General features: G+C 40.0%; 1 protein-coding gene across 1 annotated transcript in view; it reads right to left on the reverse strand.

The window, feature by feature from the left end:
• Nucleotides 1-6,625, reverse strand: part of LOC106613492 (26S proteasome non-ATPase regulatory subunit 1) — a 114,252-nt gene extending 107,627 nt beyond the window's left edge. Inside the window, exon 1 of the mRNA XM_014215780.3 lies at nucleotides 6,408-6,625. Within this exon, the coding sequence (XP_014071255.3) occupies nucleotides 6,408-6,423 (16 nt within the window). The 5' untranslated portion in view covers nucleotides 6,424-6,625. The remainder of the gene's footprint in view (nucleotides 1-6,407) is intronic.
• Nucleotides 6,626-12,840: the final 6,215 nt, after the last annotated feature.

Genomic DNA, 12,840 nt, shown 5'->3' on the forward strand with positions numbered 1-12,840 from the left:
ATTGGCTATTTTGGTTAATGGGCTTGGTGCCATAGAAGATGTCCTTGGTGCCGTGGCAGATTGGGCACCTCTTGAAGGCCAAATTACCTTGTCCCTAAAATCTCGAAATTCCAGGTTTGTGCGGCATATCGGCCAGGACCGGGTATGCTCAGTCTATAAATTAAAAGATTCCGTATCAAATTATACCATGCCAGTAGGGATGTACATTTCGGTCAATTTTGATGTTGACTAACTGACCCTCATTAACCGGTCAACAAACGGTCAAAATACTCAGAGATCTGTATATAAATGACAAGATGCTTATGTTTCCGCCCGAACAATGGGAGTCGTCCCAAGGCGGGAAGGCAAGTGACTAGTTTAGGCCCAAAATAAACCCATAGGGCTTATTTTGAACAGATTTTCTATTCCTCTCTGATACTATGCATGCATACAACGACCGGACATGTTTCATTAAGCACTTATTGGAAAAATGCAACAATAGCAAGCCTATCATCTTACAGTCAAAAGGCTATAAACTATTATTGAACATGTAATGAAGCAGCTAATAAAATGTCATTTTCAAACATTTGCCAAAAGGCATTTTGCGGAAAATACCGTTCTAAACAGCGCACCTAATAGGCAGTTGTGACAGATGAAAATCTCAGTTAGAAACCTAGAAAAAGGGGGAAATCTAATAGCAACAACTATAATGGGTTGCAAGTATGACTAGAATTGTGACTTTAGCTTCTGGACAACGAAAGAAAGTTGATATGAAAACCAATAGAACAGGAGAGAAATGCTGGTTAACGGCATATAAAATAATTGCCTCCAGTACGAAGTGCTTCATTATTTGAAGTAAAGTAAAACATTCAGGTTTCAAACAATTATACTGCCTGAAACTCACATTGCAAAGTGGTGGATGATGCGGTAGGCAGACATTTTTAACATTTTACATTTTTAGTCATTTAGCAGACGCTCTTATCCAGAGCGACTTACAGTAGTGAATGCATACATTTCATACATTTTTTCTCCGTACTGGTCCCCCGTGGGAATCGAACCCACAAACCTGGCGTTGCAAACACCATGCTCTACCAACTGAGCCACACAGGACCATAGACTATAGCCTATGCACCCGAAAAAGTAAATGGGAGGAGCGCTTTAATTGTGAGTTGAAATTGAGAAATAAAAATAGCTCCTTTGTCGTCGTCATCAAAGTTTTTAACACACGATTGCATTTAGAATTGTTATTGGTTGCGTAATGACTGGGCTTATAAAAGTAGGTTCACTCCAGTAGCCTACCGGCTTTAATAGGAGCTACTCTTGTGCAGTCTGACAGGTGGAGGCTATTCCTCTCCTCAAACTAGGCTCTGTATGCTGTGCGCGTGATAAATAAGATGCATGACGACTACCGAAAATACACACACAGCAATTTCATTACACATTATGCAAATTAACCTATAGACCGATAAGCATGAACCATCAAATGTATTTTCAGCGGCTAACCGATTAACATCCTTACATGTTAGGTTGGAGAGGATTGGCGCATTTTCCATTTGAAACAACATTAGCGCATTATAGGCCTCAGAGCCTGAACAACCTTTTCGACTGCTGTTGAATAATTTATGAATAGTCAGACCGATTTACTAGCAAAGCAATGAAGACTTTTATACAATGCAGGTTCACACATTAAACGATTAGCCTATAGCGCTCTACACCCCGTGCACCATCAGTTGGAAATAGGAGATGTAGAACGTTTAATAGACTTAAGTTAGCAAAACAAGTGCTTATAATCATTAGTAAAACACTCCCACTATTAGGTCTAGTTCATCTACATTAAAATTAAGTTAATAAAAAAATGGAAACTTTCCTAAAATGAATGTAGGCCTTTTTAAACGGTTTTGACAGATATTTAAATTTCCTGACGGTCTTCATCCATAACCATCAGTTACAGTTATTCAATTACCGTCACAGCCCAAGACCTTATTTTTACTCCTGAACTTATTTAGGCTTGCCATAACAAAAGGGTCAAATACTTATTGACTCAAGACATTTCAGCTTTTCATTTAATTCATTCCACTTTGACATATGGGGTATTGTGTAGATCAGTGGCGCAATCTCAATTTAATAAATGTTTAATTCAGGCTGTAACAACAAAATATAGAACAAGTAAAGGGGTGTGAATACTTTCTGAAGGCACTGTACATTTTGGAATGATGCATTTTGATATGAGGGTCACCAAAACTAAAAGAGGAACAGGATGCGGTTGCACGTCCTGTTAAAAAGAACACAGCTCAAAACCGCACAGAATCTAGGAACAATATGTACATCACTGGTTGGAGGACAATTTGTAAAAGACAGCTAGCTACATTTAAGTGTTGCATTTTGTTTCAAGTGGGTCACCAACTCTGTAAGTGTAACGCAACACTTTTTTTGTTAATCACTTCCATCGATATCACGCTGAAATCAATAGAACAAGGGGCAAACATTTGGGGTGTAGCACTGTTTAAACTAACACTATTCAAAGGCCACAGAGACATTTTGAATAACCTATACATGGTTGGATGTTGATTTTGGGAGGCTGCCATCACGCAAGGGAACAAACTACTTTTTCTGTTAATTTCAACTAATCACAATCCGCCATAGGATATCAAGTGACAATGGTTGGCTGCTATTTAAATGATAGTTTGACTTTCAAAGTCGTGTATTGGTGTGTGGCCAGCGACTTTTATAGAGACCGCTCCGAATTATCCGTGCCATTTAAAAATGCAGCTATCCTTTTCTGCGAACCCCAGCGTATGACTAAATCAACAGTACAAAACCAAAGATATTGATCTGTTTTAAGCAATTGATCTTGTCATCGTGTTGACTATAAACATCAACAATCTGAGGTAAAAAGGATGTGTAATACCCCCCCAATTCACTGTGGTCAAACGTCAGCTTGTATAACGTAGTAACAAATACAGTCCACTTCATGGAAAGTAGCGTAACATACATTAATTAGATATGGCTAAATAATTAAATATCTTTATTTAGGATGATACTAAATGAAGTAAGCTATAAAAATTTGACATGTCATGTCAAAATCAATATCTATCCAGTGAAGGCTCCTCAGAAGAGGAAGGGGAGGACCATACTCCTCAGTGAATTTCATAAAAATAGTGAAACATTTTTTTTAAAGTTATCCGTTTTAGATAAAACTATACTAAATATATTCACTTCACCAAATAATTGATTACAACACTATTTTGCAAAGGTCTACAGTAGCCTCAACAGCACGCTGTAGGGTAGCACCATGGTGTAGCCGGAGAATAGCACCATGGTGTAGCCAGAGGATAGCTAGTTTCCGTCCTACTCTGGGTACACTGCCTTCAATACAAAACCTAGGAGGGCAATGGTTCTCACCCCCTTCCATAGACATGCACAGTTATTATGACAACTTAGGGAGGACGTCCTGCAACCTTTCAGAGCTCTTGTAGCATGAACTGACATTGTCCACCCAATCAAAGGATCAAATAATGGTACTGAACCATAAGTTACAGCTAGCTAACACTGCAGTGCATAAATGTGGTGAGTAGTTGACCGAGAAAGTGAAAGACAATAGTTTAACAAAGAAAAAGGACAAGCAAGAGGGAGAGCTAGCTATATTTCATTGTATTTTTTTCCACTTAGCTAGCGAAAGCAGCTAGCTAGTTTAGCCTACTCAAACAGAAAGGGTTGCCATGTTAGCTCTGGCTATACAACACTGGAACTTTTCCAAGTCAAGGGAAGTTTATGGTTTTATTAATTTATTGCCACCGAGGCCCGCCAGTGTAACTGCTAGCTAACTGTACTGCATGATTGTAGATGGTTTACTAATGTGTTAGTTCTAGTAGCTATGTTGATTGACTGACTTTAGCTAATATGGGGACAACAATGTAGGCTGTGTGTAACGGTTAAAAGTTATAATATGAAGGTTTGGCTTGGAAAGTCTTTTTTTCACCTGATCCCATACTGCTGATGTGTGTTGCACTGAAGCCTACAAGCAAAGGTAAAAGGTGAGAGTAGAGTGTGTAGAAGCGAGAAGGAATTAACAAGCAAAGCAATTATGCTCTTAGTTTGTGGCTGCTATGAAAGTGAACTGTGTTTGAGTGTGATCAGGGGTATTCATTCCTCCGATTCTGTTGAAAAACATTTCTTAAACAGAAGCAAACAGAACGGGGATAAACATACCTGAATTTGTCCAATAAATACTCTCGTTTGTAACTGTTGAACTAACGGTTACACCGTCAATCAGCTAGATGCAGGTAAGCGTGTGCAAAGCGGAATTGAACGTGTCACTGTCACCGTGATTACGCAAATGTTTATCTCGACCTCTGCACCTACACTGTAAACTTTCACTCATAGGCTAGGTTGTAGCAACCTCATTATGGGTATAGGGAAAATTTGAGTATCATGAGGTAACCTAAACCTATCGATGTTACGATGTTACATTGAACTGGGTGAATGGAATATGACCGACAGTCATCCAATATGCTGTAATAGAAATAAGGCCAATAAAAAAAAATAGTCCTCCCTTATCTTAAACGGCACCGACCGCCAATGTATCCATTTTACCTATAGATATTGTTATATGTCCTCCGGATTTGAGAAGATAACGAGTTCAATGGTAAGTCAGTCTGGTAGCCATTATTCTCACACAGCATCCAGCCTAGCTGAAACGATACTATTTTCTTGATTTTTAATCACTTTTTCCTCTGGCCTCCACTGATTTAGTCACCATCATCATACAAGGGTAACACCACCAATAAATTGGGAATGGATTCGCAAGGTTTCACCCATTGGTTTTCGTTGATGATTACCTCCACAATTAACATATTTTACCCATTGGTCAAAATATGTTTTTTTATTGACACCTTACAACAAGGTAACAGCTAATGTGATGCAGATACTAACTAAACTCAGCAAAAAAAAGAAATGTCCCTTTTTCAGGACCCTGTCTTTCAAAGATAATCAGTAAAAATCCAAATAACTTCACAGATCTTCATTGTAAAGGGTTTAAACACAGTTTCAAATGCTTGTTCAATGAACTATAAACAATTCAAGAACATGCACCTGTGGAACGGGCGTTAAGACACTAACAGCTTACAGACGGTAGGCAATTAAGGACACAGTTATGAAAACTTAGGACACTAAAGAGGTCTTTCTACTGACTCTGAAAAACACCAAAAGAAAGATGCCCAGGGTCCCTGCTCATCTGCGTGAACGTGCCTTAGGCATGCTGCAAGGAGGCATGAGGACTGCAGATGTGGCCAGGGCAATAATTTGCAATGTCCGTACTGTGACTTGCCTAGGACAGTGCTACAGGGAGACAGGACGGACAGCTGATTGTCCTCGCAGTGGCAGACCACGTGTAACAACAACATCAAACCTGCGGGACAGGTACAGGATGGCAACAACAACTGACCGAGTTACACCAGGAACGCACAATCCCTCCATCAGTGCTCAGACTGTCCGCAATAGGCTGAGAGAGTCTGGACTGAGGGCTTGTAGGGTCCGTCATGGTCTGGGGCGGTGTGTCACAGCATCATCGTACTGAACTTGTTGTCACTGCAGGCAATCTCAACGCTGTGCGTTACAGGGAAGACATCCTCCTCCCTCATGTGGTACCCTTCCTGCAGGCTCATCCTGACATGACCCTCCAGCATGACAATGCCGCCAGCCATACTGCTCATGATTTCCTGCAAGACAGGAATGTCAGTGTTCTGCCATGGCCAGCGAAGAGCCCGGATCTCAATCCCATTGAGCACGTCTGGGACCTGCTGGATCAGAGGGTGAGGGCTGGGGCCATTCCCCCCAGACATGTCCGGGAACTTGCAGGTGCCTTGGTGGAAGAGTGGGGTAACATCTCACAGCAAGAACTGGCAAACCTGGTGCAGTCCATGAGGAGGAGATGCACTGCAGTACTTAATGCAGCTGGTAGCCACACCAGATACTGACTGTTACTTTTGATTTGGACCCCCCTTTGTTCAGGGACACATTATTCCATTTATGTTAGTGACATGCCTGTGGAACTTGTTCAAATTGTCTCTCAGTTGTTGAATCTTATGTTCATACAAATATTTACACATGTTAAATTGCTTAAAATAAACGCTGTTGACAGTTCGAGGAAGTTTCTTTTTTGCTGAGTTTAGGTAGCCAGACAGCTAACATTAGTTAAAGTTAGCCAGCTAGCTAGGCAATTATGTTGTCCAACAGCTAATGCTGACTACAGAATAATGAAACAATATAGCAAACGCTAACTAACAATAATGTTTTGGAATACATTTGTCCGTTTCTAGCTAGTTAGATAACGTTAGTTCGCTTGAAAAGTTTGTAAAATAGGTAGCCAGCTATGTGACTCGGCATCTTTCCCGTATTCCATGCTCACATTTGCTAACGTTACTGCTTACCGGCAGATGTTATCATGGTTCTTTATTCTCCCCCTCAACTCCAAGAACCCAGGTACCGTTTCAGTTAGCAACAATGAACTTATGGAAAATCAAAATCTTGAAAGGACCGTAAAGGTGTCCGTTGTTCTCAACAGAGGGACACTTATCTCTTGAAAATAATTGTTTTGTTCAATAATGAAAACCCCTTCCCGAAAGACCCATAGTTAGGTATATATAGTTAGTGCCTGGTGAAATTACAGCTCATCGTTGTCAAATTGGCTGATTCTTGAAAAGGGTGAAGAAAAATTATGATTTAAATCATTGTCAAAAGACTGTATATTTCGATTCTTAGAACATTTTAAGCATCATGTCGGTATGATTTTGTTTCCACAAACCGGCTTCTATTCTGCCAGTCTCGCATGAATCAGTTATTTTACATGTCATACACACGTTTTTCTGCAAACCTAGCGTTGGAGAGAGAAAAAAAAATACTCGTAATCTTCCGTCAGAAATAATGACAGTGAATTCACATCAGTGCGTGTTTATTTTAGACGAGTTTTGTACCATCATTATTACGTCTTTTAAATGAAAATTGATTTGTGTGACTTACATTTATCTCCCTTTTATCAGTCCTTCTACATAACTTAAAGCAAAGAGGTGCAATACATTGTTGCTCTTTCAAAATAAAATGTTTGATAAGTCTATTGTAATTGGTTAACTGAAGGATTTGGTTATTGTAATTGGTTAACAAGCAGCGGCTTCAAAACTATGAATTGCCTGAAAACAATGAATGAATCATGAAAGACAGAACATGTAGAATCCAACAACTAAATTCAGTATATTTTAATTTAATATTGTATGAATATGCAATTATACAACCATTAGTTTAAAATCATAAACACAAGTTAGATTAAACCCATAACCCATAAATGGTTGGATTAGTGCAATTGCTATTATTATTAGACTAAGGCACCAAAATGTTACACGTTTCTTGGTTTCTCATTGTTTTTAACACCTTTTTATTTAGCCAATTAAAATAATTAAAAGCATGGGTAGCCTGAGTGAAAGAACAATGTTTCTCAAACTAACTATCAGTGGCTTAATGTTAATTGAAGTCAAGTATAAACTGAAACAAAAAACAACAAGATTAAAATACGTACAAAACGGAACGATGTACAGTACCAGTTAAAAGTTTGGATACACCTACTCATACAAGGGTTTTTCTTTATTTTTACTATTTTCTACATTGTAGAATAATAGTGAAGAAATCAAAACTATGAAATAACACATGGAATCATGTAGTAACCAAAAAAAGTGTTAAACAAATCAAAATATATTTGTGGAATTTCTTTCCTTCTTAATGCGTATGAGCCAATCAGGTAGGTGTAGGGGTAGACAAGGTAGGGGTGGTATACAGAAGATAGCCCAATTTCGGAAAAGACCAAGTGCATATTATGGCAAGAACAACTCAAATAAGCAAATAGAAACGACTGTCCATCAATACTTTAAGACATGAAGGTCAGTCAATGAGGAAAATTTCAAAAACTTTTCAAGTTTCTTCAAGTCCAGTCGCAAAAACCATCAAGCGCTATGATGAAACTGGCTCTCATGAGGACTGCCACAGGAAAGGAAGGCCCAGAGTTACCTCTGCTGCAGAGGATACGTTGATTTGAGTTACCAACCTCAGAAATTGCAGGCCAAATAAATGCTTCACAGAGTTCAAGTAACAGACACATCTCAACATCAACTGTTCAGAGGAGACTACGTGAATTAGGCCTTCATGGTCGAATTGCTCAAGAAACCACTACTAAAGGACACCAATAAGAAGAAGAGAGTTGCTTGGGCCAAGAAACATGAGCAAAGGACATTAAACAGGTGGAAATCTGTCCTTTGGTCTGATGAGTCCAAATTGGAGATTTTTGGTTGCAACCACCGTGTCTTTGTGAGATGCAGAGCAGGTGAACGGATGATCTCCGCATGTGTGGTTCCCACCGCATGGAGGAGGTGTTTATTTAGAATTTAAGGCACATATTTTCCTCTGATTGCACATTTAACATGCATTAAAGTCCCCAGCCACTAGGAGCGCCACCTCCGGATGAGCATTTTCCTGTTTGCTTATGGCCGTATACAGCTCATTGAGTGCGGTCCTAGTGCCAACATTGGTTTGTGCTGGTAAATAGACAGCTACGAAAAATATAGATGAAATCTCTCTTGGTAAATAGTGTGGTCTACAGCTTATCATGAGATACTCAACCTCAGGCGAGCAAAATCTTGAGACTTACTTACTATTAGATTTTGTGTACCAGCTGTTGTTTACAAATATACACAGACCGCCACCCCTTGTCTTACCGGAGGCAGCTGTTCTATCTTGCCAATGCAGCGTAAAACCCATAAAACCCTATCAATAATCAAAGAACTATGAACTGTAACCTATGCAGACATTTAATTACCTGACGTATTTGGCAACTTATCAGCTATTTGGCTCAATATCATCCACTTCATCTTTTAAAAGAGAACAATGGCACTAGGAAAGTTGATATGTGACAAAACAGATAGTTCGTCTGTAGGATAGGTCCATAGTACTTTGTTTTGAAGCATGGAACATTGTCTCATGTTCTTCTTACCCAAACTGGGTGCTGCACCTGTTAACTCTATAATATCCCTCAAAACAACAGGTTTTTAGGGCTGGGATAATAACCTTCCTGCTTAGTAAAAATTACTGATATGGACGGGACTAAAATGACAGATGTTGTGATTTGTGCTCGTGCACATAATTAGCTTAGCTCCTTCAGTAAAACTTACCCGGTCCGAATAGGGCTCTAGGCTACCTGGCTAAAATGCTTGCTCTCTAGCCTAACTTCCATTCACGGGCAACGTTAGCTCGTTAACATAAGCCTTCTACATCTAGCTACATATTGAACTTCCATCCTCTCAGGCCAGGGGCACAACAATGTATGAATTAATGGTTGGATCAGAATCCCCCTTATAATCATTGGCCAGTACAGAGAATTAAGTAAAACCACAAGTCCAAATCCCTATCTCCATCTATGGCTAATTTAGGAAAGGGCCAATTTTAGCTAGCTGACTAGCTAGCCACCGAAGGACAACAACACAGTGAGATGCAAAGGGTTCAAGTTTTTCTATCAATGACGTACGCTCTCAATGGGATTTGATAGGAGTGATGCCAAATCCAAGCTGGCTTCCCTTGACACTTTTTTTTGGTGCACCAGGACCATTCACAGTTGAGCTCGCTCAGTTTATCTCAAAGCTACTATGCTTTTTTGTCAAGGCATACCAGATCTTCGATCGCTTTCCTTGCCTTCAATGCTATGGGCGGCAACAATGTCATACTCGTTTGGACCAAACAGCATCAGATAGATGGCCTACACGTAGACAGAAAGAGGCGCACTGTTTTGCTTGCTCGGATTCTTTCTCCTGTGAGATACATTCAGCCTCTTGGGAATTGAAGGAAAATTAACCAACAGTGCAGCTCAAGAAGAGTTAAGAAAATATTTACCAATTAAACAATAGTAAAAAAAAAAAAGAAAAAAAAGTAACACAATAACGAGGCTATATACAGGGTGCGGGGGTATTGGTTAGATGAGGTGATTTGTACATGTAGGTAGGGGTGAAGTGACTATGCATAGATAATAAACAGCGAGTAGCAGCAGTGTACAAAACAAATGGGGGGGGGGGGGGGTCAATGTAACAGTCCGGTGGCCATTTGATTAATTGTTCAGCAGTCTTACGGCATGGGGGTAGAAGCTGTTGAGGAGCCTTTTGGTCGTAGACTTGGCGCTCCGGTACCGCTTACAGTGCGGTAGCAGAGAAAACAGTCAATGACTTGGGTGACTGGAGTCTCTGACATTTTTATGGGCTTTTCTCTGACACCGCCTATTATATAGGTCCTGGATGGCAGGAAGCTTGGCCCCAGTGATGTACTAGGCCGTACGCACTACCCTCTGTAGCGCCTTACGGTCAGATGCCGAGCAGTTGCCATACCAGGCGGTGATGCAACCGGTCAGGATGCTCTCGATGGTGCAGCTGTAGACCTTTTTGAGGATCTAGGGACCCATGCCAAATCTTTTCAGTCTCCTGAGGGGGAAAGGTTTTGTCATGTCCTCTTCACGACTGTCTTGGTGTGTTTGGACCATGATAGTTAGTTGGTGATGTGGACACCAAGGAATTTTAAACTCTCGACCCGCTACACTACAGCCACGTTGATGTTAATGGGGGCCTGTACGGCCCACCTTTTCCTGTAGTAGTTGGGGCCAATTTCATCGTAAAACTTTTCCTTGGTGTCTTTGGACAAACTTAAAGTGTATAAGTTGACGGTTCCGATTATGGAATGCCAAGGTCATATATTTCCGTACTCTATTCCGTCATTGTAAATAAGAAGTTGTTCTTAACTGACTTGCCAAGTTAAATAAAAGTTAAATTCACTTAGATCTGGGGACCATACTTGTTTAATAGCCAGCTCAGAAAATGTAGTAATTTAGTAATTTATATATTATAGAGATCAGTCCTTTTGTGAGTCCAGATCATTTATTTATAAATCCCATCATTGGATAGTTCGGTAGTTGGGTTTCCCAAGGGACTCCATAGGCCAGTATAGCTGACTTAAGTTGTAAATCTAGAAAAAAAAGAGTTGCTGGAAGGTTGACCGATTAATCGGAATGGCCGATTAATTGGGGCCGATTTCAGGCTTTCATAACAATCGGTAATCAGCATTTTTGGACACCGATTATGGCCAATTGCAATCCACGAGGAGACTGCGTGGCAGGCTGACTACCTGTTATGCGAGTGCAGCAAGGAGCCAAGGTAAGGTGCTAGCTAGCATTAAACTTATCTTTTAAAAAACAATCAATCTTAACATAGTCACTAGTTAACTAAACATGGTTGATGATATTACTAGTTTATCTAGCTTGTCCTGCGTAGCATATGATCGATGCGGTGCCTGTTAATTTATCATTGAGTCAGGGGCGAAAATCTGATATCAACTTTGGAGGGGACAATTACATGAAATTTTCTCAAGAGCAATTCCTGAGGGGGACACCAAAAGTAGTGCTGTAACACATAGCCTACATTGTAATATGGTAAATGTATATTGAGGAACCAAAGAAATAAGGTGTTTTCCGTACTCCTAACTACCGGTACCCAAAACTACACAACTAATCACAACAGCAATACCATTGCCTTTAACAAATCATAGTTCAGTCACCAGTTTAAGTTGAGAGTGGGGGTATCCATGGCATTTTCCAATTATGTTCCTATTTTACAAGTCAAAAAAATTGAGAACCTTTCATGTTGCCAAACAAAGACTCAACAAACTTACCTGAGACTCCCTGTCTCTGCCAGTCTGTCCCTGCATATCTGTCCCCAACTCTGCTGTCTGTGTGCCATCTGTTGCCTGCTCTGCCTAATGACATCATTGTGAAACATTTCCATTAGAATTTCATTTCTTTCTTATGAACATTTTGTCAACTAGTCTTTGAGATATTAGGCTACTAGGGTTCTTACTATGCGTTTTGGTGTACTGAAAAATACTCTGATGTCCGTCTTTTATTTTTCTGCAATTTTTCTACCTGGCTGGCTGGCTGGCTACACACACAGTGTGTAGGTTATTTACAGTAGGAGATGGGCTTCTATCATCTTCAATCATTCTAGTTGGGCTTCGATGTAAAAGGTAACTAGCAAATGTGAAACGGATTAAAATGACAAGAGTTGACAGCTGTATGAGTTCACCATTTACACAACATATGCTGCAACCTTTTGTAATTTGAATAGTTTGTTTCATATTGGCTGGCTTCCAACAATAGCTGAATTTGCAAAGCTAGCGAGCACCAATTCAGTTTCAGTGGTGTTTGCTATAATCTTTGCTACCCGGGTTAAATAAAGGTGCAATAAAATAAATAAATAAAAGTTCACTTGTGACAATTTAGCTTTTGCAACGAGACCATTAAATATATTTAAGACAATGGTTGAAGAGAGTGTAGTTCTGTTCAGTTTGGATTTCAGTTTATCGCTAACCTTATCACAGGGACTTTGAAGCACTAATTTACATCATCTGCATGCTGATTCCATCTTTGACGACGCCACATAAATGGAATAGGTACTAGCTAGCTTAACCTGTTATGGCTAGGGGGCAGTATTTTCACGGCTGGATAAAAAACGTGCCCGATTTAATCTGGTTACCACTCCTACCCAGTAACTAGAATATGCATATACTTATTACATATGGATAGAAAACACCCTAAAGTTTCTAAAACTGTTTGAATGGTGTCTGTGAGTATAACAGAACTCATTTGGCAGGCAAAAACCTGACAAGGTTTCAGGCAGGAAGTGGCCTGTCTGACAAGGTGTCGTTCTTCTTCTCTCTGTTTATTGAAGAGTGAGGATCTTAGCTGTCCCGTGACACTTCCTACGGCTGCCATAGGGTCTCAGAAGGCGGTAA

The sequence above is a fragment of the Salmo salar genome, chromosome 10, assembly GCF_965601325.2.
Source record: "Salmo salar chromosome 10, fSalSal1, whole genome shotgun sequence".
In the NCBI taxonomy this organism is placed as follows: Eukaryota; Metazoa; Chordata; class Actinopteri; order Salmoniformes; family Salmonidae; genus Salmo; species Salmo salar.